This window comes from Salminus brasiliensis, chromosome 5 (assembly GCF_030463535.1).
Source record: "Salminus brasiliensis chromosome 5, fSalBra1.hap2, whole genome shotgun sequence".
Lineage (NCBI taxonomy): Eukaryota > Metazoa > Chordata > Actinopteri > Characiformes > Bryconidae > Salminus > Salminus brasiliensis.
In genome coordinates, this window is record NC_132882.1 from 41,729,668 (window position 1) to 41,757,162 (window position 27,495).

Genomic DNA, 27,495 nt, shown 5'->3' on the forward strand with positions numbered 1-27,495 from the left:
TGAGCATTAGTTGGTGTAGCTGCGGGTACATGTAGACCAATAGTGGCGCTGAGAAGGTGGGGCTTAAGCATTTAAGCAATGTTTATTGTAGCTACAGGTACATGTAGACCAATAGTGGCGCTGAGAAGGTGGGCTGTAAGAATTTTGAGCATTATGTGATGTAGCTGCAGGTACATGCAGACCAATAGTGGCGCTGAGAAGGTGGGGCTTAAGCATTTAAGCATTGTTTATTGTAGCTACAGGTACATGTAGACCAATAGTGGCAGTGAGAAGGCGGGCTTAAGAATTTAAGCATTGTTTATTGTAGCTGCAGGTACCTATAGACCAATAGTGGCGATGAGGAGGCGGGGCTTAAGCATTTAAGCATTGTTTATTGTAGCTGCAGGTACATATAGACCAATAGTGGCGATGAGGAGGCGGGGCTTAAGCATTTAAGCATTGTTTATTGTAGCTGCAGGTACATATAGACCAATAGTGGCGATGAGGAGGCGGGGCTTACGCATTTAAGCATTGTTTATTGTAGCTGCAGGTACATGTAGACCAATAGTGGTGCTGAGAAGACGGGGCTTAAACAGACGCGTTTAAAGATGTAAAAATTTGCACACAGAATGTGTGATGACTGTAGAAGCAAACTTTGACAAGAAACACAATTTAGAAACCCTGACCCAGATTCCAAAAAGAGGATGTATGGTCACCCGAGCTAACTAGATAATGAACTAATATATTAACTAGCTAACTGTCTTTTTTTACAATAACATTGAAGACATGAAAGTGATGAAACAAGCCGTATTTCAGATTATAAGTTTCTTCAAGGTAGCCCCCCTCCTTCGACTGGAGCTTTACACAGTCTTGGCATTCTCTCAAGCAGTTTCATGAGCAGCCACCTGGGATGCTTTTCCAGCAGACTTAAAAAAGATACACAGAGGCTTGTCGAGACCTTGTTGGCTGCTGAAAAGTATGTTTCACTGCGTTTAAAAAATTCACACCCAGACATCGACCTCACTGTTTCTGTCTGTCTTCTGAAAAAAATGTAGTTATTTATTTAAAAAGTATTTAAACTGAAGTCCGTGCCCCCAAAATTCATTCCGTTAGGCTGGTCAGAATGTCTGCGATGATATCTTATGATTCCCTACTATATTCATGACTGTCTCTGGATTCCTTGTCCAAATTTCAGGAAAATACATTAAATACGAACAAACCTGCTGTTTCTAAGCCTTGCAAAAGAGATCCTTCAAATTTATTGACGACCGACCATTCAGCAGATCACCATTCAAATTCTGATTCAATACTCAGACAAACATATACTGTAATTAAGCCTCTCTCGATAATTCTGTTATGGACGTATCACAATATATGACCTTTCTGACCTTGTTATTGCCCGTTGTGTGGACTTAGCAGGGAGAGACCATTAAGGTTAATGAACCGGATGTCAACTTCATTTAAACTAATTTTTTTAATTATTATTTATTTATTATGTTATTTGAGCATATATTCAAAGTACAGTCCTAATGTCTGAATGTTCTTAATAATTAATATTATACAATAACGAATTGCATTATTATGCCATTATATTATCCTTATATCAGTGACATAAATGGTGTTAAAATGACACTATCATTTATCACACTTATTTCTAGGACAATATATCGTCCAAAAAAAATGACTGTGCCAGGCCTAGCAGTGATGAACGTCAACACATGATGGTGGCTGGATTGAACAATGTTACTAATGCAAAGGTCTTTCAATTCTGTCAGTAAGTGTTTTATTCACTCAGTAAAATACAAATATTTCAATAAATACATTTTTCAATACTACATTTTTAAAAAGTAGTGGGTCATTAAAACATCTCCAAAGTTCTCCTCATGGGAGTCTAATATTATATATTATATATTATTTAGCAGTAACAGAGTACTGTCATTTTTTTGGCAGTACAATATATCTTGAATAGGATCAGTCAACAGTTTGGACCAGGTTCTGAGCATCTTAAATGTGTGCTAAAACATATTTCTGTTTTCAGAAGTGAGGAAACTGGGGGGACACAGGTATCCATCATAGCCAGGATTTCGTGGCTGGGGGGGTTCAATTAGGCCTAAGCATTAGGACCGGGGCAGTGTGTATGTGTGAGGGTGGAAGCTACAGTTACATATTAATGTTAATGAACATTCATACATACACATTTACTCATTTAGCAAAACCAATAAATAGCCTAGTTCTGTTCAGTTTACACCTTGGGCCATGCCATTCTAACCAGGGTGGATACCTTTGTGTCCCCAGTGTCCTCTTTTCTAAAAAACAAAAATATGGTCATGGTTTTAAGACGATTATCAGCACACACTCAAGCAGACGTGTCTAGACTTTTGACTGGTACTGTGTACACTGGCAAAAATGACAGCACTTCTATAGATTCCTTTTCCATTCTGTGTTTGAAATTGTTGTTTGTTTCATTTGATCACAGTCGGCTTCCAGCTGAATCAGGCTGTGAGTCACGTCTCTGCCTTTCAAGAATAATACTACTTTACTGTAACAAGACCGCGGACAAAAGCCGACAAGGCAAACGTACTTATATCACGTCGTATGTAGCTGCGAACGCTGCTGAATGAAATGCATCATTTGAATCAGAATAAGTCTGTACATAAGCCGTGTTTACCCTCCGCTGCTGTTTTACTCTGGATGCCTGTTTAATGGGTTCAGTCAGATTACACAAGCACTAAATAAAGAAAGCTCATTCTAAAATGAAACAATAAGGGATACAAGACAAAGAAATTGCTTGATCAAGATGGTTCAGTACAAAAATAACTCACAGCAGGGACCTCGCTACTCCCCGTAAGGAGATGAGAGTGTCAGATCAACAGGAAATGACCCGTTATTCATTATACATCAGTGAATTTGCACATCACTGAATTAAAAACACTCGGTTCTACATTTCTGTAACTACTATACATTATTCAGTGACTATGATATATTATTTAGGCACTATTACAAACTATTTAAAAACTACTATGAATTAATAACTACTATAAATAATTCAATACCTGCTATTAATTATTTAGTAACTGCTAAAAACTCTTCAGTTACTACTATAAAAGATAAGGTAAACTATTAAAAGTAACTGCTATGAATTATTCAGTTGCCATAAATCAATCAGTTACTATTAATGATCTAGTAACTGAATAGTTTTTAGCAGTTAAAAAAAAAAGAATATTTATTGACTGAATAATAGTTATTGATCCAAAAACTATTCAGTTAGAAGTAACTGAAATTATTAAATTAAACAATAAATCAAACAATAACTATTAATTATTTAGTAACTGTAAAACATGGCTGCTATGAATTATTCAGTAACAACTTTAAATTATTCCTTAACTACTATAATTTATTCAGAAACTACTGTAAAATCTTTAACTGTCATAAATGATTCTGTAACTGCAAAAATGATTTCACTACTACTATGCATTATTTAGTAATTATTTACAATAATTCATTAAGTATTGTAATTTATTCAGTAAATACTGTAAGGTATTCAAAAACTACTATAAATGTAGTAATTACTTTAATTTCATAGTTTTATAATAATAATAATAATAATAATAAAATTACTACTTAATCTTTTCAGTAACTACCATAAATTATTCAATAACTACTATACATCTAGTAATTACTTAAATTATTTTCTTAACTATTATAATTTATATAATACTTTAATTTTACTTTAATTTTTCAGTAACTATTGTAAATTTACTACTACTGTAAACTACTGTAAAATATTCAATTACTACTATAAAAACATTAGATATTACTTTCAATCATTAGTTAATATAATTTACCCAGTAACCACTGTAAGTACATTTTTCTGTACACTTCTGCTAAATTATACATTCAGTTTATTAAATATATATATATTTTTACTATTATACATTTAGTAACTACTGTAATTATTTACTAAATACATTCAGCTACTACTTTTGATTAATCAAAACTACTATGATGAAACGAATAAGTCATTTATGAATCTGAGGAACTGAAATGTTTCTTTTTCTATATTTAAGAGGCAAAATACCAAATGTAGGCTTTTCTCAAATTATGAAATTTATGGTTTTATTGGCATTTCTTCTTTGTAATGTGTCACTATTATTGGAAAGTCTGTAAACACACATGCTGGCGATACGTATGGGAGAACAACTTGCATGTGGAAGCAGTTCATTTTAAACAGAACTAAATACCAATGTTAAAGACTGAACCAAACATTTGCATTGTTTGTAGGGTTCTTGGTTTTGGGGCTGTAAGGCCAAATACACCACAGCATATAATTGAGGTAATGCAATAAACCACTCAAACCACTCGACCACTCAAATTTGCTGTATCCTGCTTGTACGGTTGTTTAAAATTTTCCAGAATCATGTAAGAACTCCTGAAATCCTGCTGCGTAATCCGTACGTAATCAGGGGTGCTGAAGGGGGGTTAGAACGATTCTAAGGGCCCGTGACTGACAGAGGGCCTAAAAGATGTATTTTGGCAGAACCGTTAGAGCTGTCCAGCCCAGTGTAATAGCTTTTCGTGGTGCTCAAAATCCTTGGCAGTCCTCCTGTCCGTATTACACCCAGTGTACTATGTTACAGGTGTTCATTATTCATTGGAAATTTCTGGAAAAATTGAATTCCCAGACACTAGTCAGGACTCCCGTATCACACAGTACTACCAGTGTAGGACCAGCATGTGCTTCCTCCATTGCAAGGTCCACCACTTCTTTTTTAACTGCCTTTAAAGCAACGTCATTGGGCATCTGAACGTGCTCGGGGGGAAGGATGTTAACTGTCAATTATGCCAAATTACAGACATCCACACTGGCTAGCATCACCCTGATTGCAAGGCGGAGAGGGAGGGCCATCCTACCCACCCAGAGTGAGTGAAGTCAGTTATGCTCTCTGGGACTGCCGCCCACGGATAGCTGTGAAATCACCGGAGATCGAACCGGCAATCTCCTGTTTATAGGGCCTATCAACACTTAGACAGCTGCTCCACTCAAAGCAGAGCCCCTTTTATATTTGTAACGCAGACAGTATGGGGGTAACCTGACTGGGCCCAACTTCCCGAGAGCCCCTGAAGTCTTAAGGTCATCCCAACTGGTAGAGAATCAGCGTGGTGGTGCCCAGATGCTTACGGGAGACCGAACCAGTTTGTTCTAGGTCTGACTGCCGGGATGCTGGCCTGTTTTCCAGACTGCACGCAGGCTCCGATCCCTGTCAAACCCGAGCTGTTTCAGGCTCTGAGGCTCGGTGCGAGCTGATCTCACGAGCTCTCTGTCCTCGCCGATCGCTGAGAGACGAGAGGAAGGAAACACCCACCATTTTGTCATGCAGTTCAAGGTAAACACACAGTGCCTCTGCGTCTCCACGGCAACAGGTCCGTGAGGTAATCATTCCATTATTCAAAGTTCCAGCTCTTTTTTTTTGTGCTTTTTTTTTTATGGATGCTCGTAACCATAGTAGCGGTGGACTCGATGCTATGAAGTGGTGGAGCGCAGAAACACTACGCACCATGTATCGATCTCCCACTCAACACACACTCTCTGCGTTAATCCACCGGACTGGCTCGGAAGAATGTAGGATAATAACTTTTCCGGAATTCCCGCTCCTTCGCTCCAATCTCCCCCCCCCCCCCCAATAAGGAAATATGATCTATGTCATTCGGATATATGTGACATATATTTAAAACTGGCACCGGGACACAAAGTCCCCACAGGACTGACCGCCACAGAGCAGGTAGGTATTATTTGGGTGGTGGGTCATTCTCATGTGATGTGATGTGGTGTACACCCCGAAAAGCCAGTGTGCTACTGCCTCCAGCAGTAAAGATAAGTGCGTCAGTACCTGTGGCACCCCCACCACCATGTTTCACAGATGTGAAAGGTGGTATGCTTGGCATACGCATACCAGTCTCTTTGTGATTAATGAGCTCACCAGTGTGTTCTTTCTCCTTAATGATTCCACACCATGGATTTTACCCATGTGAGTGCTCCCGCAGGAGCATGTTGGCTGGCTTTCTATTAGATTTCTATTCGATTTGCAGTGAGAATTTGATTGCATTCAGCGACAAGAGCATTAGTGAGATCAGGATGTTGGATAATCGCCCCCGCTCATCAGCCCTGACTCCCTTAAAAGTATTGGATGGAGCATCAACAATCATTCCATAGAATACAGCTCTCCACTGCTTCACAGCTCAGTGCTGGGGGGACACGCCTGGCATTAGGCAGCAAGGTGCAAATAGGTTCCTAGAGAGTGCCACTGTGTGTCTGTGTGCAGTTGCAATTGGTGCTAGAAGGGGTGTCCACAAACATTTGGACATATAGCGTATGAGACTATATATATAGCTGTCTGTTCGACTTCCATATGCCCCCACCCACCCGCCTTTCACTTTGAGGGTATTTAAGGCATTTAGCACTCCCTCTCGAGGAGTGTTCCGCCGCCCGCCCAGGAGCACTTCCGTGGCTTTTTTTTTTTTTTGTAATTATTGATCACCGGCTCTCCTCGCCGTCTACAGAGCGGCCATGATATAGCCTACATATTTGATAGGGGGAGCTATTTTTGAAACTTGGGACTTTCAAATGCATGAAAAATTGAAAAGGACCTAGAGAGAGGGAGAAAGGGAGGGAGACAAGAAGGGAGGAGAGCGAGCGAGAGCAGCACTAGCGGCTGTTATGCAATGCCATGATCCAGCTGAAAGATCGGTTTGGACTGTTGTCTTCACAACACATCACTTCACGAGCTGGATCGGATGCGCACACACAGCTCCCGGTGCTCATGGGCGGCGAGACGTGCCTTCGCAAGCGTGAGAGGGTGTTCTGTTTAAAGGGATAGTTCTAATCTGATTTGCACACAGTGGCCCGCTTAGCCCAAAAGCAGCCCATCAGCTCAGAGTCAGTGCTGTTGGTGCCTGAACCGTGCTTCTTTAGTTCTTCTCTGGAGCTACGAGGATAATGCATGAGCCAAGTAGCTGAAATTTATACCTCAATGATTAGCGGGGTGTAAAACAGCACCTCCCACCCTCACAGAAAGTGCATTTTTTAAAAATCAAGGTGCTCCTCATGCTGCTTGCCATCAGCAGCCAGAGCCTTGGTTTGTCTTCTGTGGGTGGCTCTTTCTCTCACAACATATAGCTTCGGTGTGAATCTGGTTGGCACGGGCATCTGTTAGCCGAAGCAACAGAGCTGGGTACCCGTGGCTTTCCTCTGTTGAGTGTTGGTTGCCCAGTGACATTGCATTGACGGCAATGCAAAAAAAGAGGGGGTGGCTGGTTGTGCATGTGTTGGAGAAGACCCTCCCAGTGTTGGGAGCTTTCCATGCGATGGGTGGGTTGGGTAATTGGCTATGTTAAACATTGGGGAGAAAAAATGGGTAAAAATAATAATAGTAAATAAAAAATAAAGGTGCAACACATGGATCTTTGAATGATGCCATAGAAGAACCTATTTTGGCTCCATGAAGAACCATTCCTGAAAAACTTCACATCAAGTCATGGTCCTTTAGCCCTCTAGAAGATTCTTCACATTCATACATTTCTATTACAAGCAGGGTTCTGAATGTGGTTCCCCTATGGCATTGCCACAGTACCACTTGTACCACCTTTATTTTCACTAGTGCACTGGAGGGCAATGTTCTACACGGACTGGCCAGCTTAAGCTGGTTAAGCTAGTTGAGCTGGTTGACCAGCTCAGCTCAGATCCGGGCCACGTTTTTATTTGAGTTTAACGATTCAGCTGGTTTACCAACCTGACCAAGCTATTCAACCAGTATGACTGAGCTTGTCCACCTGCATGACCAACAGACAGTATAAGGTAACTTGGTTCTAGCTATTATTAGCTTGGCCCATAAACAATAAGAACATATTTCATTGTAAACTAAGACGTTGGTGCGCCATCCAGTCTGGAGAAAAACCTTGTGTTGACAACAAAGAGTCCTCGTCAGCATCAGACCATGTAGTGGTTAGCTGTTGTGTTAGATCGGTAGGAGGCATCTGAGAAGGGTACTCGACCAGCTCCTAGTTTTACTTGTTGACTGACATACTGTGCAACTTTTTCTCAGATTATTACCTACATTTGGAAGCCTTTAGAGTTGTTTTGCTGCCGTCTTTAACTTTTTTCCGAGTGGCGCAACTGTCTAAGCGTTGACCTTATCATATGGGGATTGAAGTTTGATCCCTGGTGATGCCGCAGCCATCCTCAAGACACAGTGTGTCCTCCAGACACGCCTGTACTTTGTGCTAACCACTTATGATTGGATTACGAGGCCGAGTGATCAGGGCCTAAGCGCGATATTATGAGCCAGCTTGAGTGTCTGATAAGTAACCTTAGAGAATTAGCAGTTAGTGTTCTCCTCCAAGCGTGTTCAGCAGTCCAGTGCTGTTGCCTTAGCAAATGTTCGGAAATATACATTTGCCTCTACTTTTTATGACTTGAAGGAACTGCATGCCAGGCTTCACCCTCCCATCACTGAGAGCATCGTGTGATAGGAGGAGTCTTGGTTAGTCATGAGGAACTGCATGACTAAACCTGGGGAGGTGGGGGGGGGGTGGACTGGGACGGGAAATATCAAATTCCAAAAGTATGTGGACGGATCACACATCTACTATCTGATGGACTACTCAGCCTAGTGTGATGCTAATATGTGAGTATGTACCCGTTTGGTGAGTTGCGTGTCCATCATGAAGTTGTGCACATGCTTCTCGGCCTTGGTCAACTCCAGCTTCCTCGCTACCACGGCAACAACCAACGCTGTGCAGCCCGCCCCCTGAAACAGAGAGAGAGAGAGAGAGAGAGAGAGAAAGAGAGAGACTGATGAGAAATGAACAAAGGACAAGAGTCAGCAAGGAAGAGAATATGTCCAAAGGAAGGAGCAGCAGGGAGGGCTTCTGATTTTTCTTGACAGAGGTCGTAGACAGAGGACACAGACAGAAAAGGAAGGGAAAGAAAGAGAACGGAGAGAGAGAGAGAAGGCAGGGAGAGTTGACAGAAAGAATCAGTGTAGAAGTGCACTTGCTTTTTGCATCACAGGGACCAAGATCTGCATAATGTGACCCTGGAAGCACAATTTTGTAGTGGAAGCAAAATCAGCCTAGCCTGGTTATTGTGCAAAGTGCAGCCCTGAACCATCACACACTCTGCTCAAACCATGCCTAATAGACTAGGTAGAATAGGTTATGTGGTTTCAGACACTGTATGATACAGTGTTACCTATGAACACAGGCAAAAGTACTCTGGTCTGTCAAAATGTGTTGCTTAGACGTGCAGCAATTGGTCATACAGCTATTCTGGATGGATCTGAAGGGATCTATTGGAGTGGAGAACCCTTACAAAAGGACACACAAGGATTATTCAGCCCCTTCGTGACAAACGTCTTTAGTACTTAGCAGAGAACCATTTAGCTCTCATGACCTGCTGGGAAAGTAATGCATAGCCAGACAACAGCTCCTGGCAGCGTTTATGAGGAATCTTAAGTTCACTTATGTTCTTGGGTTTGCTGCTGCAAGCGCCTTCTTCAAAATCCCACCAAAGATTTTCTATGGGGTTCAAGACGTCCACTTTTCCAGGATCTTCCAGGACCTTTCCTGAAACCAAGCCATGGTGGACTTGGAATCGTTGTCATGTTGGAAAGCCTAATGACGCTCAAGCTTCAGCTTTCTCACAGAAGGCATGACGTTTTCTACGTCTCCTAGGATTTCCTGACACTGGATTGATTCCATCTTGCCCTTCCTCCACATGCTGTGGGTTTCCAGCGCCAGAGGGAGCAAAGCAGTCCTAGAGCATCACCAAGCCACCACCATGCTTCACTGTAGGCAATGTAGGACGTTCTTTTCAGTGTACGCTTCACTCTTCCTCCTCTAGACGTACCGCTGATCCAGGCCCAGACAGGCCCCAAAAAAGGTCCTATGGATTGTTTCCACATCGCTCCACAGAACAGAACCCCCAGACTTATGTGGCTTATTTATTTGGTTTTGAGCAGATTGGAGCCGACATTTCTTGTGAATAACCTTATCTAGTTTGAATAGATAAAAAAAAATCAGAGATGCCTCTAAGTTTAGATACTACTAAACACAAGTCAATATGGAGACCATAATACTCTACTCTTCGCCCAAGTATTCTCAGAAGAGGAGGGTCTTCAGTCGGGGGTTGAAGACAGCGAGAGACTCTGCTGTTCGAACACCCAGGGGAAGTTCATTCCACCACTTCAGTGCCAGGAGAGAAAAAAGCCTGGACGCTTCCGTCTTCCGTGGAACTTAAGGGATGGCGGGCTGAGCCGAGCCGTACCTGAAGCTAGAAGGGCTCTTGGTGCAGGTTGGCTTTTGACCTTTGGCATCAAGTACGGAGGGGCTGGCTGGTCCAGTCTTGGCTTTGTAGGCCAGCATCAGGGTTTTGAATCTGATGCGGGCAGCAGCTACAGGAAGCCAGTGAAGAGAGAACGCAGCAGTGAAGTGACATGGCTAAACTTAGAAGCGTTGAAGACGACCAGTGCTGCTGCATTCTGGATAAGTTTCAAGGGCCTGATGGTACACAGGGAGACCAGCCAGAAGGGAGTTGCAGTAATCAAGTCTTGAGAGACAAGACAAGAGATTGAGACTTTAAGGAACCAAATGTGGTTATGCCATGGCGTCATTCACACAAGTCTTTATGTTGATGATATGTTGATGATATTGACCAAGAAGTGGAAAATCCCGGTCACCACGTAGGCCTTACAGCTCCAGTGACAGCTAGGCCAAAGAAGCAAACTTTGTCCACCTTGTTTTTGTCTCATTGTCCTACTGCCAGATGAAGTGCTGCACCATCCACTAAGGTCTGAGGCATCTGGTTGGATCAGAGTGATTAAGACGCCTCTGCTCGCTTTGGGATTCATCCTGCAGCTTCTGCTATCAGTCACATCATCAATAAAGATGAATGATGCGGTTCCTCTGGCAGCCAGACGTGCCCATGTTGCATGCTTTATAGATGAGGTGGTTTGCTCTGGAACATGAGCAGTTCGTTCTCTTCCCCACACTTTCCTCTTTCCATCACGGAGGCAGAAGTTAATCTTCATCTAAACTGTTCTGAACTGGTCTTCCTAGAACTTTTAAGCGATTATCTGTAGCCTTTTTGATCTTGAGGTATACCAGTGGTTTGCATATTCAGGTAAACTTCATGAGATCATGCTGGCGTAGTTATCTCTTCATAAAACTCAACATCGGTGCCCTTTAACATTACCGGTTTACGCTTCCTGTCCAGCAACCTCTTGGTGCCTGTGGTCAACAGACTTTATTGGCTGACAGACGTCCAAAGTCCAGATTTGAAGACCCCCAGAGCTGAAAGAGGTTGAAACTTGAACACAATGGGATGTTCAAACGAGACAGTGACCCCAAATTCACATCAGAGGTGGTTGTGGAATGGACAGAGCAGGTTAACACTAAACCCCTATCCCAAGAAGAGTGGTCAAAAATCCAACGGGGAAATCCTTTCTTTTAGGATTCTAGAGAAAAAAGGAGAACGTTACCGCCTGAGGGAGAAAACGGGGAAAGAAAAGCATGTCTGGAGAGACAAGAGAAAGCGACAGAGCAACAGAGGGGGTGGTAATGAGGTCACCAAACTGACAGGACGCGAATTCGGATTAAAAAGTGGGTATGCAGTGCATGGGTACACTCTGAACACTTGGAGGCCTGTATTCCTGTGCTTGCATGTTTGTGTTCACGTGTCCGCCTGGCTGACTAATGGAGGAGCTTTGGAAGCCACTTGTAGTGCACGTACAGAAGCTCTCCCACCAATAATCGAAAAGAGATATGAAAGCAAAACAAAAAGCCCCTTTTCCTGGAGCACTTTGTCCGTATATATATGACATGTAAATAAATCATGATGCGGAAAACCCTTCTAGGCCCTTTCTGTATATATACTGTGCCATGAAGAAGTGCCTGCCCGTGAAGGATTCTCCTGATTTCTCCAGGTTCTTCAATGTGAAGCTGTGGAGGAACCTTTTCTTAAGGGTTCCTCAAAGCACCTTAAGAGGTTCCTCCACAGTTTCACATTGAAGAACCTCCAAAAGTTCCTCAAGGACCTCAAACTTTTAACAGACTATACAGCTTTTTGATCAGACGTGCAGTTTCTGCATCTGCATGTTTTTTTATGGAACAGCCAACCACAGTAACCACCTGGCAGCACGCTGTAGCACCATAGCAACCATCTAGCTATTACCTAGCAACCCCCTGGGATACCCATGCAACTGCCTTCAAACCACCTAGCAACACCATATCAACCACCTGGGATATCAAAGTGACCACCTTAAAACACCACAACACCATACCAGCAGACCACAACACCATAGCAACCACATAGCAACAATCTGGCGACCCCATCAATAGCAATCGCCTACACCAACCGCAACATCACAGCAACATAGCATGCTAAACACCATACGACCAAACTGAGCAACACCCTAGCAGCGGCAACTCCATAGCAAATACCTGGAAGACCAAAGCAACTGCCTAGCAACCACTAAGCAACTCTATAGCAACCACCAAGCAGAAATCTGGCAACCCCATCAATAGCAATCGCCTACACCAACCGCAACATCACGGCAACATAGCATGCTAAACACCATACGACCAAACCGAGCAACACCCTAGCAGCGCCAACTCCATAGCAAATACCTGAAAGACCAAAGCAACTGCCTAGCAACCACTAAGCAACTCTATAGCAACCACCAAGCAGAAATCTGGCAACCCCATCAATAGCAACCGCCTACACCAACCGCAACATCACGGCAACATAGCATGCTAAACACCATACGACCAAACCGAGCAACACCCTAGCAGCGCCAACTCCATAGCAAATACCTGGAAGACCCAAGCAACTAAGCAACTCTATAGCAACCACCTGGCAAATTGATGCATAGTTACATAAAGGTGCATTGATCTAAAGCACACATGGGCATGTGACAAATTAGCTAGTTAGCTTAGCATGTTCTCCTTCAGTCCTTCAGAGTGTTTTAATCAGTGAAAGCTTAACCAGTTATCGGTACTGAGATTCACTGGTCTCACTCCCAGTACATGAGATTCGGCAGGACCCACATGTCGAGGTAGTGTTTGTGGACATCGGTTTATTCCCTGTTTCTTCTGCAATCAAGGCCTTGTATAATAATGACTTGTTATTATCCTTGATCTTAAATAAGCAGGTGTCTACAAACTTTTGGCCAGACAGTGTAGACGACAATTTGGTGGAATGGACCCTCCACAATCCTCATTTCTGCAGTCCAGAAGTCCACCACTATCACATATTCCTTTACAGTACATGGTCAAAAGTTTGTGGACACCTGCTTGTTCTCTGTTTCTTTTGAAATCAAGACTAATACTGAGATTCACTGGTCTCACTCCCAGGAGGTGAGATTCGGCAGGACCCACATGTCGTCCCGTGACCAATCACAAATTTTGCAGGGTGAACTACCGCTAATGCAACGTCAATAAACAGCTCAACACGCTTGGAGGGGAACAGTTCCGCGAACTACACTACACTAATGGGAGTGATGGGGGAGATGGAGGTCCGAACTACCCACCCAGAGAGAGAGCGAGGCCAATTATGCTCTATAGGACACGGCCGTGACCATGCATCAGCACAAGCGTAGATAACCTTAATACTACAACGCTAAACCCCGTAAGTTAGAATTATGCATGCGTGCAGCTCCACGTTGTCTACAACCCTCTGCTTTGGACTCTCCACCTCACAAGAACAAGCCAGCGGGTAATCAGAAGAGCTGAGAGGATTATTGGCCGTACTTCACCGAGGCTTCGGGACGTATATATATCAGCAGGGTCATAAAGCGTGCTGGGAAGTTTATAGCCGACCCCCCTTACGCTGGACATCACCTCTTCCAACCACCTCCCTCTGGTAGAGGACTCACCATCAAAGCCAGCACAGCTAGACACGCTAACAGCTTTTCCCCCTAGAGCCGTGGCACACATCAATCGCAGCGCAGCAGACCCCTCACACTTTAAATGGAACTTTGGAAACCCGGCCTTACTGCAGTCCGGAACTGTCTGGCCAAAAGTTTGTGGACACCGGTTTATTCCCTGTTTCTTCTGCAATCAAGGCTAATATTAAGGACTCCTTGTTATTACCCTTGATCTTAAATAAGCAGGTGTCCACAAACTTTTGGCCAGACAGTTTAGACGACCATTTGGTAGAATGGACCCTACGCACATTAAATTGAACTTTGGCAATCCTCATTTCTGCAGTCCAGAAGTCCACCACTACCACATATTCCTTTACAGTACATGGCCAAAAGTTTGTGGACACTATCTTGTTCTCTGTTTCTTTTGAAATCAAGGCTAATAATGATTCACAGCATTGTTCCAATGAGTAGTACGCAGCCTTCCTCAAAAAGTAAAGGGCCGTCACTGCAGAAAACCAGAGAGGCCCAGAGAGAGCGAGGCCAATTATGCTCTATAGGACACGGCCATGACCACCTGCCTTACTCCAGTCCAGAAGTTCACTCCACCGCACATTCATCTATCTACACTGTCTGGCTAAAAGTTTGTGGACACGCAACATTTCCTGTTTCTTCTGAAATCAAGGGTAATGATAAGGACTCACAGCAATGTCCCAAAATGTGGTACGCAGCCTTGCTCAAAAAGGGCGAGCGGGCAGAGTCCTTGTTATTTATCCTTGGTCTTAGAAGAAACATTCATTAAACAAGTGTCCACAAACTTTTGGCCATATAATGCAGTTGATTATGAGAGTCCAAACCCTCTGCTTTGGACTCTCCACCTCACAAGAACAAGCCAGCGGGTAATCAGAAGAGCTGAGAGGATTATTGGCCGTACTTCACTGAGGCTTCGGGACGTATATATATCAGCAGGGTCATAAAGCGTGCTGGGAAGTTTATAGCCGACCCCCCCCCCCCCCCCCCCCACGCTGGACATCACCTCCTCCAAACGTCATGTTTTATCAATAATCTAATAATTAAACATAAATAAAATCAGATTCCCAATCCAAACTGCGTTCTGAATGCACTTACATGCTCCCCGACCGGCTTCCCCATCTCTTTACCAAATGCCGACGGGAATAACAACAAAATAGGTAACTACAGTGTTCTTGATACAGGAGGACTAAAGACAAAGCTATGCTATGCTACGTGGCCCTTGTGAGCCATTTCGGTGCTGTAATCCAGCCACTCAGAGCAGAGCTCATCAAATGACTCGTAAGCCCGCCAAGGAAACCCAGCGTATCATTCTGAGGTAAAATAACAGGGTGGTAAATAGGCATTTTTCATGGCATTTTAGCATTTTTGGCACCTTTCGTGATCTTGAGCTGTACCAGAATGATTGAAGCACATCACATCGCGGTGAAATTAGTGATTCCATGACGCAATGGGTCATGTTCTAGTAGTAATCGCAGAAATCGAACGTCTGTAAGCTCTAAGATTTCCATCAGCAGCGCTGCTGGGCGGGGGGAAAAACGGAGAACACAGGAGGGCGAGAGAACGAGACATGAAAGGCAGGCAGAGATGGACTGGCGGTCTCCGAGCAGCGCTCCGAGTTCATCATCTTAGCGAACAGAACCGTTTTCCCTGGCATCCCCCTCTTCCTGGCATCCAAATCCAAGCACCAGCCAGCCCCGCCTCGCCACCGACTCAGATCCCCCGTCCCCTCAGGGCAGTGGTATATTCCGACAGAGTTGGCCTTCAGTGTTGTCATAGCAACAAGTCCCATAATTCCACCTATAGAAAGTCATTACAATCACTTTCAACAAGGAAAGAAATCACATTCTACAGCCTCTGCACACCTCTCGCACACTGTCTCTCTTGCATTCACTCAAGATGTTATTCTTCCCTGTAGCCACACTCCCCGAATCGTGCATACACACACACACACACTTTTACACACACACACACACTTTTACACACACACACACACACACACACACACACACAATTTTTCACAACCCTTCTGAGTTGTAGTTTCTCTTTGATCTATGTAGGTCTGTGTGTGTGTGTGTGTGTGTGGAGTTAGGCAGAGTCGGGTGGAGAGTCTGTGTCAAGGTGTGTGTTTGTGTGTGCGCACTTGTATTTATATATGTATCCATGCGGAAGGTGAAAAAAGCAGGGAAGGCATTGTGTTATACGATCATTTGCAGGTGTACGGGTGCGATCGTTCATTTACGGGGCCGTCAGAGTGAGAGAGTGCGAGAGAGAGAGTGCGCGAGAGAGAGCCAGTCCTTTGTAAATCACTGTGAAAATCTCTGACCTCGTTCCGATTTGATTGCAAGTCAGGAAATGATTCAGTCTTCCATGAAATCTCAGATTTCACCAGGATTTGATGGGACTATTTTGATACCTTACAGAACTAGTTCTTAATTTTCCAAATAATGAAAAAGAATACGTAAACACTCCTGGTGAGGCTATTTAAATATGCCTTAAAAATGCTCTGCAAGTGTATCTGGCAGCCCAGCGTCCTGTAAAGAACTGTAAATGTACAGTATCGTAGTGTAAGATTTATTTTTACAGTAATATTAACAGAATTAAAAATCACAGTGAGTGATTGCGAGTCCACGAGGTTTGAGACCCGAGTCTCTGGGTGTGATTTCAGATCGAGTCTCAGGTCTCTGGGGTACGAGTCTGAGTCACGTCTGAAGTCTCTGTAGTACGAGTCTCAAGTCTTTTGACTGCAAATGTGAGTTAAGGTTCAGGTTTCAGGTGACTTCATGCTGACTCAAACCTCTAAGACTCAAGACTCGAGACTTAAGACGTGGCTTGAAACCGCACCCAGAGATTCAAGACTCAGCTTAGACTCAAACCTCTTGAGTCCAAATCAAGTCTGGAGTTTCTAAGGTGCAAGTCCAAGTTGGGTCTTGAGTCTTCAGTTCTAGTTCTAGCTGATTTTAGAGTGTTTTGGGTGCGAGCTGGGTTTAGAGTCTCTGGGATGCAATTCTGAGTTGAATATTGAGTCTCTGAGACGCAGGTTCAGTTTGAGTCTTGCGTCGTTGGAGTTTGAGTCTAAGTTCAGTCACAAGTCTCTGGAATGCGCAATCATGAGCAAGTCAAGTTGGGTCTTGAGTCTCTGAGTTTGGAGTCTGAGTCAAGTCTTGGGTCTTGCTTGCACCCCAAAGACTTGTGACTCGACTTGGACTCAAACTCAAACGACTCAAGACTCAAACTGAACCTGCATCCCAGAGACTCAATATTCAACTCGGAATTGCATCCCAGAGACTCTAAACCCAGCTCGCACCCAAAACACTCTAAAATCAGCTAGAACTAGAAAGACTCAAGACCCAACTTGGACTTGCACCTTAGAAACTCCAGACTTGATTTGGACTCAAGAGGTTTGAGTCTAAGCTGAGTCTTGAATCTCTGGGTGCGGTTTCAAGCCACGTCTTAAGTCTCGAGTCGAACTAAAGACTTAAGACCCAACTTGGACTTAAGGCTCAACTCAATACTGCATCCCAGAGACTCTAAACTCAGCTCGGACTCGTACCCGAAAGACTAAAATCAGCTGGAACTAAAATCCCAGACACTTAAGACTTAAGACTCAGACTCAAACCTCAGAGACTCAAGACCCAACTTGGACTTGCACCTTAGAAACTCCAGACTTGATTTGGACTCAAACCATCAGAGGTCTTGAATCTCTGGGTGCATTTTCAAGCCAAGTCTTAAGTCTCTGAGGTTTAAGTCCAAGTCAAGTCTCATGTCTTTAGGGTACAAGTCCAAGTTAAGTCTTGAGTTGCAGAGGTTTGAGTCTGAGTCTTAAGTCTAAAGTGTCTGGGATATGAATCCGAGCTGAGTTTGGAGTCTCTGGCATGCAAGTCCAAGCTGAATCTTGAACCTTGTATGTGCAAGTCCACGTCGAGCCTTGAGTCTGAAAAACCTTGATATGAGGGGCAGTTTTGGGTTCAGTGGGTTCAGTGGTTGGATTTGAAGTTGAGGTTTGCAGCGCAGAATAGCTGCAGATCACACACACCAGTTGGACGGACAAACACACACAATCCACTGGGTATACAGTACTGTGGCTGTTGGCAGACGCAGCAGATTTGCATTAGCAGTTTACACACACATCAGCGGCCTGTCTGTGCACGGGTGTTTACCATAATGCCGGTCAGCAGACACACTCCTTTGCCACAGTAGGTGTGAGGCACCATGTCTCCGTAGCCGATGGAGAGGAAGGTGATGGAGATGAGCCACATGGCTCCCAGGAAGTTGCTGGTCACGTCCTGAGCATCATGGTACCTGTGAGAGAGAGAGAGAGAGAGAGAGAGAGAGAGAGAGACAGAGAGAGCTTTACAGTGCTATAGCAAAAGGCAGTTCTGATGGTGCATTAACAATTAACATACAAGGCTCAAGGGTCAAGGCTCAGTGCCATGTCGGAGTTGGGGGGTGGTGGTCTCGGACCGAAATGTAGCCGATCACACAGCAACGTTTTTTTTTCTTTGTGATAAACTTTAAAAAGAATCAGGACCACAACTTTAGACACTCAGCAATGGTGTACATAGCTGTTGTATCCAGGATTTGATGGCAGGCTACACGACACTAGTGTCTAGAGGTAGCCCAGAGCAGCCTTCGCTCTCTCTCTCTAATAGGTTGCATAGTTGGGCCTAATGTGGGGAAGCACCGTCCCAGCGCTTGGTGGGATGCTGTCATTCTCAAAGTGGCAGTGGTACTCAAACCAGTCCTTGGGGATCTCCAGAAGGTTTCAGAATTTTAGGTTGGGTTTATCCTAATATTTCAGTTTAAATTGATGTAATTTTAATTGATTTAATTGATTATTGTTCAAATATTAGCTAGCACTGATATCCCAAGGATTGACTAACAGGCTAGAGGTTGGTTACCTCAAAGTACGAATATCTCCCACACTTAGGGTGCTGGAGATTGGCTGCTATTCAGCGTGGTAATTTGAATCTGAATTCCTCACATTGAACCTTACATCGAACTGCCGCTGATGCGACATCACCAGGCAACCAACGCATCTGGAGGGAAGCGCCGTATACCCGGCTCTGACGCACCGGTTAGCAGACATCAGTGACCACCAGCGCCGCACTAGAGGGGGGAAGTGGGGGGAGAGCACCATCTACCCACCCTAGAGAGAGCAAGGCCAATTGCGCTCTCTCGAGGCCCCGGCTGCCGATGGCTAACAGTGTGATCGGGATACGAACCAGTGACAGTGTCTAAGTCAGCTGGACCACCCGGCGCCCATGATTATTATTATTATCATTTTAAATTTACTATTATATACAAGTGTATTATATCATAATAACTGTAGCATATATAGTAGTTGTATAATATACTAATACTAATTATATACTATATGCTAACTATTTTTATAATAATTATTGTTATTATTGTTGTTGTTGTTATGAACTCCTGAGGTTTTTAAAACCATGCTAGCATGTGCTAGTCTTACCTTTTAAGGTTTTTTTCAGGGTGTTATCCAGTGGTAACTTATTATTATTATCATTATTATTGTTTATTTTTATTATTATTTTATTACTTTTTTAAGCTTTTTAAATCATTTGCATTTTTCTGTTAATGCAAGGCACTTTGAATTGCCACTGCGTATAAAAGGTGCTACACAAAAAACCTTGGAGCACAAATCTGCACTGTCTGGGGACCAGTTTAAAACCCACTGTGATGTGGGGGGTCCAAACTAGTAGGTGGACCTTCCGAGAGAAGAGGGTAAAAAGGATTAGGTACAAAACAAGAGTCCATATACTGGAACATCCCTACTCCCCTGAGAAGGGGAACCCCTGATTGTGTTTACTCTTTATTCCCTACTGAATGCTAGCTTCTTTTTTCTTTTTTGTTGTAGAAAGTCAGTATGGGGAATCATATCGCCACGCTGTTTAATTTTCCATTTCCCAATTCTCCCATGGCTTTACTTTACTTGATTTGTTTTCACACAGACGGTGCACGCTGTTCTTTCATCTTCAGTCCCAGAGTGAAAGAATGAGCTGTCACAAAGCAAAGGGGGCTCTGATCCTGTCTTCCTGTGAGTTCCGGCCTAAGTCTGCGCAACACGTCAAAGCCCCCCCTCCCCAGGCAACAGCACCTCCAGGACGGAGGGAGCTTGACTGGGGATGGGAGGTTATTGAAATTAGAGCACATCCCCGCAGACACGTCTGGCCAAGGTGTCTCTTCAAGCGGATGTCGAAAATGCGAATGCGCTACGTTTGCCATACGACATGTAAATACTGTGTATTTATTTATGGCAAAGATTCAGAATTTAAAGCAAGATTAGTGTATTTAATTATTTCAAATGCCTGAGAGGGGACGGGAGGGTGGACTCGGGGAATATTTCTGGCTTGGTGAAGCAGACGGGGTGGAGGTGGGAAGAGTTGAACTGAAAAGCGGGGTTATATAAGAGGCTTGAGGGCCAGGAGGAGGAGTTCAGGACAGTGGTCCTTTTCTCAGAATCTAGTTATGTCATAATGCAGAATTTCATGATAAGAACACCTTTCCAACTGTTAGCACCGTGGTGGATCGATCATACTTTGGGTTTGTGCTGCAGCCAGTGGCACAGGGAACATTTCACTGGTGGAAGGATTCCAGAATGGATTCAATGAAATACCAGCAAATTCTGGAAGCAAACATACATCACATCATCTGCAACAAAGCTGAAGATGAATGGGCGGAGCTTCTACAGCACTGTACACTGGCTCTCTCACAGTCCCCTGACATAAACATCATCCAACATCTGTGGAATGACCTAAAAAGAGCAGAGCAGCAAGATGACCCAAGAATCTCACAGAACTAGAAGCCCTCTGCGGTCTTAGCTGCTAAAACACCAGCTGTTTACAAGCTGCAACCCTGGCCAAAGGTGGTGTTACTAAGTATGGGTGCATGTTCCTTTAAAACTGGGAAAGAAATGTGTAAATTTTGCCTTTAGCGAACAGGTCAGATCTGTTCACAGCAACACAGTGCCCAAACTTTTGCATGCCACCGCCTATATGCCAGGTTGCGCCCGCACCCGTTGCTTCGACCCGGGGAATCCTCTTGTTTCTAATTCATGCGCCTACAGTGTAACAAGCGCTCGGTCGCCATGGCAACACCCCTGGCACCGGCAGGGACGCCCACGCTTTGGCCTGGGGGCCTGATTCAGCCGGCGACCTTTTTAAACGGCAACATGGGAAATATGGGGAAAGCGCGACACGGGATTGGCTGGCAAGTTGGAATGCGTTCGTGGTTGCAGTGGAATGCAATGTGATAGGCGGCACTAAAAGCCTTCTCTCTCTCTCTCTCTCTCTCTCTCTCTCTCTCTCTCTCTTCATCTCTTCATCTCTCTCCCTGCCTCGCTTGCTCGCCCAATCTCTCCGCATCACCTCGGCCGTCTCTCACCTCTCGCACACTCGTACGGTCCAGGCCGCGATGATCCACAGGGAGATGCTGAAGACCAGCAGCACTGTGCCCGGGCAGATAGTCATCAGGGTCTTCATCACAAACCGTGTGTTAAAGTGCACCTAGTGAGAAAAATACACACACACACACACACACACACACACGCACATTCATCAGTGATCCTATCACAAACTACATTTCCAGCCTTTTCTCACCTGCTTAGAAAATTTCTCATCAATCAAACTGTTCTTTAAAAGGCAACCGAGTACAAAACCACCAAGTTAGCCCAGTCTGGTCAGGAGAATGGCATCTCAGCTACATGACCACAAACTACATCAACGTAGCCCACGTAGCCTAACAGGCTTTTTTGGGTCACGCAAGGCCTTCCAAAAGTCCTAGACGGGTCACTCTTTAATTTGAGGGGTGCGATTTCGGTTTCCAGGCCAAGTTGCTTTGACATCAGTGGCCAGAGTCCGATGGAGCACAATTGGCTGGTAGATGGCACTCCTTCCCCTCGTCACTCTTAAGCGATGCCAGCTGGCACGGGCGGCTGTTAGCTGGTGCGGTGGAGCTGGGGGCCTGGCGCTTTCACTAGAGAGTGTCGGCTGAATTCATATGTATCGGAGGAGCCTCGTTAAGTCCTTACCGTTCTAGTGTCAGGAGCATTGCTAGTGCTAGGGGAAGCTACAAACGTGTGGGTTAATCAGCAGTACCAAACTGGGAGTAAATAGTATTAAATATATATTTTTTTATTGCACCAATAAAATTAGTGCACCAAAATTATTCGTTTTATTTCATTTTTTGTTTTAAACATAAATCACTCTAGGGAACGCAAAGAAAAGTAAAGAGTGAGAAAGTAAGTGAGCCCTTTGAAAGTGTTAAACCATCCATCTGACAGCACTTACAAATGTTTACCTGCTCTGAACCAGGAGGGAGAAGCTGGTCAGCATTAGCTTAGTTAGTTAGCTAGCTAGCAGAATAACATTCTGCTCTCCAGTGAACAAATTCGGGTCGGCTGCTGCTGACTAGCTGGCTGGCTGGCTAGCTAACTGCTGAGCTACCGGCACAAGCGCTGACCATAAAAACGTGTCTGAGAGAGAGAGAGAAGTCCAGCGATTGGTGCTGGGAGGAACAGAACGGCAAACTGAGACTATAAATTCTGCCGGGTTTGGACTCGTAGCCGGCTGGCTAGGCCTAGATAAGATAGCTAGCGGGCTAAACACCACAGGACAGGTCTTGTTCCAGCGAACTGAGGCTCAAAACACAGGTTTAGAGGATAAAGCCTCATATCTGAGCGTGCAGAGTCAAGGGAATGGTCTTAGGAGGGTTTTCCACTGTTTTGAGGCCCATTTAGTAGAGTAGTTTCAACAGCGCCTCCATCCTGTGGCTCTCTTAAATGCACATAGGGGAAAAAGCTGACTTGGCCATGTACTAGATAAACACAGTGTACTCATTTTGAGATACCGTCCAAAAAGTTCATTTTTAATGGTATTACAGACCCCTATCCCAGTGCGTATTCTGGTAGTGTAACGCAGCCCTAGTTTACAGCTCACGAAAATCTAAAGATACTTCTAAATGACTTAGGTCTTAGGCTTAGGTCTTCAAGTGTCAACGCTGACAAAAAGCCCTCTGTTCAAAACCAGAGTCGACCTCAGACAGCAGCCAGACAGTGCAGTCTCCAGCCCGAATCGGCAACAACATGCTAACTGCAGGGGCATGTGAGGTTCGCTAAGGACGGGCCTCGGACTCAATCACATCACAGCGCTGCTGGACGAAGCCGGTCATTCATCAACTATTCTTAAAGAGTTCACACAAGCCTGTGTAATGATGGAAAACATCAATCACTCGTCTCAACAAGGAGTCTGACAGAAGCTAACTTACTGAAAACACTCCTGGCCATCAATCACGGAATCAGTCATAGCTGGAAAAATAAGCCTCCGCTCCATAAATCATGTGGAAAGCACCGGGAGAAAGTTCAGCTCAATTAACTTTGCCTACTGACTCTGACTTCACAGAGAAATCTCCACAAGGCTTTAAAAGAATCAGCTGGCACTGCACTCTCCCCCGCTTACCCCAAATTTGCCGTTTGGTCTTTACTTGGTCTTTACGCAGACACTGGGAAGTATTGGGTCTTGGCCCATTCTATCAACTCCACTTCCCATATAGGATCCATCTGTTTCTCTGCTGACTCTGTTATTAGCCTCCTTTCACCCTGTTTGTTCTTCAGTGGTCAGGACCCCACAGGCCTGACCACTACAGAGCAGGTGTTATTATTTGGGTGGTGGGTCATTCTCAGCACTGCAGTGACAAGAGTGTGTTAGCAGTGTGTGTTGCGCTGCTGGTACGTGTGGATCAGACACAGCAGTGCTGCTGGAGTGTTCCAGTGGTCCAGATGTTCCAAGCTCTGATCTGTTGCTGCACAGTTTGCTCTAGTCCTTCATCAGTGGTCACAGGATGCTGCCCACAGGACGCTCAGTCAACAAACAAGCACACAGCACTTTCTATGCTTGGATTATTATATTTTATTAGATGAATTATATAGCAATTGCAGTTGTGATTTACTGATTAGCTACATTAGCCTTGCTGCTCCAGCACAACCATGAAACTTCAGACATCAGACTTTAGTCTACCAGTGTCTCCTTTGTAGCCACGCCCCCTTGTTAGTGCCAGGTGTTCCTCGTGAGTCTCTTGTTAGTGTCTGTATAAGTACCCCTTTGTTTCAGTCGTCCCTTGTCTTCAAATTCAAGTACAAGCCAGTAATACCTGCGATTTATTATATTGGTGTAGCCAAAAAACAAACATGCTAACTGCATGCTGTAGCAGCTGTACTTTTGATTCAACATCCAAGATTTACATTTACATTTACATTTATGGCATTTAGCAGACGCTCTTATCCAGAGCGACTTTCAAGGTTACTGGTATTACAGAGGTGGGTCAGTGTAGTGTTAGGAGTCTTGCCCAAGGACTCTTATTGGTGTAGCGCAGCATGGTCACCCAGACCGGGAATCGAACCCTGGTCTCCCACATGGTGTAATAGCTCAGTGGCAGGTAGTGGTGTTATCTGTTGCGCCACACCAACCAAGATCCAAGTCAAACTATATGCATAGTTTGGAACATTAGTTTGCAAAAAGTAATACAACTTATAATAATAATAATAATAAAGCCAAATTAAAAGTCTTCTTTTGGCCACCAGCATCGTGAACACATGGAGAGCCAGATCTTGGTTTGCAGTTTATCTGATTCGCTTTAACATGCAGTAATAAGCACATTATTTGTCTAGGATATTCTAAGTAAGTGCATCACTTTTTCTTTAAGTAATTTGAGCTCAAAGGCGCTAGCAGGCCAAATGCATACATGAGACTAATAGACAGTTTACCCTAGCATTTCCTCTATTTGGGGTTTTTACCAAAGTTGAACTAGATGCAAAGCTTGGGGTGCTCCAATTTAGTTGTTTCAGAAGTTTCCCAGGAGAACTCACTCATCACGAGTCCATAACCTCTTAGAAATTAATGTAATTTAATTTACAGCCTAGTGTGACGACGGGTTCACAAAGTCAGAAAGCTGGGAGATGTGTCAACATCTCTTCGCTTAACTTAGTTGACAGTAACAGGGTTGATTATAGTAACAGGATTAACCGATACACTAAACATGGTGCCTGCATTAATGTAACATTGATGTTAGCATTCCATGACTAGCGGTGACCCACCATAACATCTACATTAGCTAAAAGCTGTGTTCAGAAACCATGCCCCAACCCCCCCTCCCCCCCAGGCATCAAACCCAGCCTCCTGACCTTGTTGAGGGCCCCTATGCTTCGCGAGGAAGCGTCGGTGAAGAGCTTGCTGTGGAGGAGCATGACGCGAGCGATGAGGTAGAGTCGGAGGAACATGGGCACAGACAGCACCATGTCCAGGTCTGCCTCCGCCTGCGAGGGGATGTAGGTGAAGGCCAGGCGCGCCCGCCACACGAACTTGAAGTCGCCTGGCACCGGGTGCACGGCCGACACCAGCAGCTCCAGCGCGATCAGCAGCACCCGCTCCATCGTCATGGCGATGCGCCAGTCATCCGCCCCGTTGTCGATGACGAAGAGCTAGAGGGGGTAGAGGAGAACACGAGGGTCAGCAGGCAGTAGGGTGAGGTACATAAAAAATGTTGTCTGGGAAGTGGTGGCTCAGTGGTGAGAGGACTGTATTGATCACAGGGTTGTGGGTTCGACACCCAGATCGATTAAGCTGACACTGTTGAGCCCTTGAGCAAGGCCTTTAATTGCTCTGCTCCACGGTGCTGTAGTATGGCTCACACTGTAGTATGTGTTCTGGTCTTGGATTTCTCAGCTGGGATAGTATGTAGTAGTATGTGGTCTTGCACTAAAGTTATGAGGCTCATACTTGCTGACCGTTTAAGAAGCATGTTAGGAGCAAGAGATGAGAGCAAGTGACCTTGATAAAATGTTATAATTATTATCAGCAGCACGAGGCCGAAGATCCATAGACAAGATTAGATTAGTACTTCCTCTTGCTGCAAAAATGTTTTAATATTGACTTGGACTCCAGACTAAACTGGCACTCGTATCCCAGAAACACCAGACCTGGTTAACCTGGACTAATACCCAAAAAACTTGGATTCACACCCCAGAAACTCTAGACTCAACTTGGACTTGTACCTTAGAAACGTCAGACTGAAAAAATGTGAGGATTGACTTGAAATGCTACCCCAGAAACTCCAGACTTAACCTGGACTCATACCCCAGAAACGTCAAATGTGAGGATTGACTTGGAATGCTACCCTAGGAACTCCAGCCTCAACTTGGACTGATACCCAAAAAACCACACCCCAGAAACTCCAGACTCAACCTGTACTCATACCCAGAAACTCCAGACTCAACCTAGACTCATACCCCAGAAACTCCAGACTCAACCTGGACTCATACCCCATAAACTCCAGACTCAACCTGTACTCATACCCAGGAACTCCAGACTCAACCTGTACTCATACCCCAGAAACTCCAGACTCAACCTGGACTCATACCCCATAAACTCCAGACTCAACCTGGACTCATACCCCATAAACTCCAGACTCAACCTGTACTCATACCCCATAAACTCCAGACTCAACCTGTACTCATACCCCAGAAACTCCAGACTCAACCTGGACTCATACCCAGAAACTCCAGACTCAACCTGTACTCATACCCCAGAAACTCCAGACTCAACCTGGACTCATACCCCAGAAACTCCAGACTCAACCTGGACTCATACCCAGAAACTCCAGACTCAACCTGTACTCATACCCCAGAAACTCCAGACTCAACCTGTACTCATACCCCAGAAACTCCAGACTCAACCTGGACTCATACCCCATAAACTCCAGACTCAACCTGTACTCATACCCCAGAAACTCCAGACTCAACCTGTACTCATACCCCAGAAACTCCAGACTCAACCTGTACTCATACCCCAGAAACTCCAGACTCAACCTGGACTCATACCCATAAACTCCAAAATCAACCTGTACCAGAAACTTCAGACTCAACCTGTACCCAGAAACTCCAGACTCAACCTGGACTCATACCCCATAAACTCCAGACCCAACCTGTACTCATACCCCAGAAACTCCAGACTTAACCTGTACTCATACCCCAGAAACTCCAGACTCAACCTGTACTCATACCCCAGAAACTCCAGACTCAACCTGTACTCATACCCCAGAAACTCCAGACTCAACCTGGACTCATACCCATAAACTCCAAAATCAACCTGTACCAGAAACTTCAGACTCAACCTGTACCCAGAAACTCCAGACTCAACCTGGACTCATACCCCATAAACTCCAGACCCAACCTGTACTCATACCCCAGAAACTCCAGACTTAACCTGTACTCATACCCCAGAAACTCCAGACTCAACCTGTACTCATACCCCAGAAACTCCAGACTCAACCTGTACTCATACCCCAGAAACTCCAGACTCAACCTGTACTCATACCCCGAAACTCCAGACTTAACCTGTACTCATACCCCAGAAACTCCAGACTCAACCTGTACTCATACCCCAGAAACTCCAGACTCAACCTGTACTCATACCCCAGAAACTCCAGACTCAACCTGTACTCATACCCCAGAAACTCCAGACTCAACCTGTACTCATACCCCAGAAACTCCAGACTC

The 27,495-nt window shown here is 44.6% G+C and overlaps 1 protein-coding gene across 1 annotated transcript in view; it reads right to left on the reverse strand.

Annotated features, from left to right (window-relative positions):
• Positions 1 to 27,495, reverse strand: part of kcnn3 (potassium intermediate/small conductance calcium-activated channel, subfamily N, member 3) — an 85,329-nt gene that overhangs the window by 12,966 nt on the left and 44,868 nt on the right. The window contains exons 4-7 of the mRNA XM_072680436.1: positions 25,123 to 25,419; positions 21,330 to 21,451; positions 18,086 to 18,227; positions 8,673 to 8,783 (exon numbers count right to left, since the gene is read on the reverse strand). Coding sequence (XP_072536537.1) covers positions 8,673 to 8,783; positions 18,086 to 18,227; positions 21,330 to 21,451; positions 25,123 to 25,419 — 672 coding nt within the window. The remainder of the gene's footprint in view (positions 1 to 8,672; positions 8,784 to 18,085; positions 18,228 to 21,329; positions 21,452 to 25,122; positions 25,420 to 27,495) is intronic.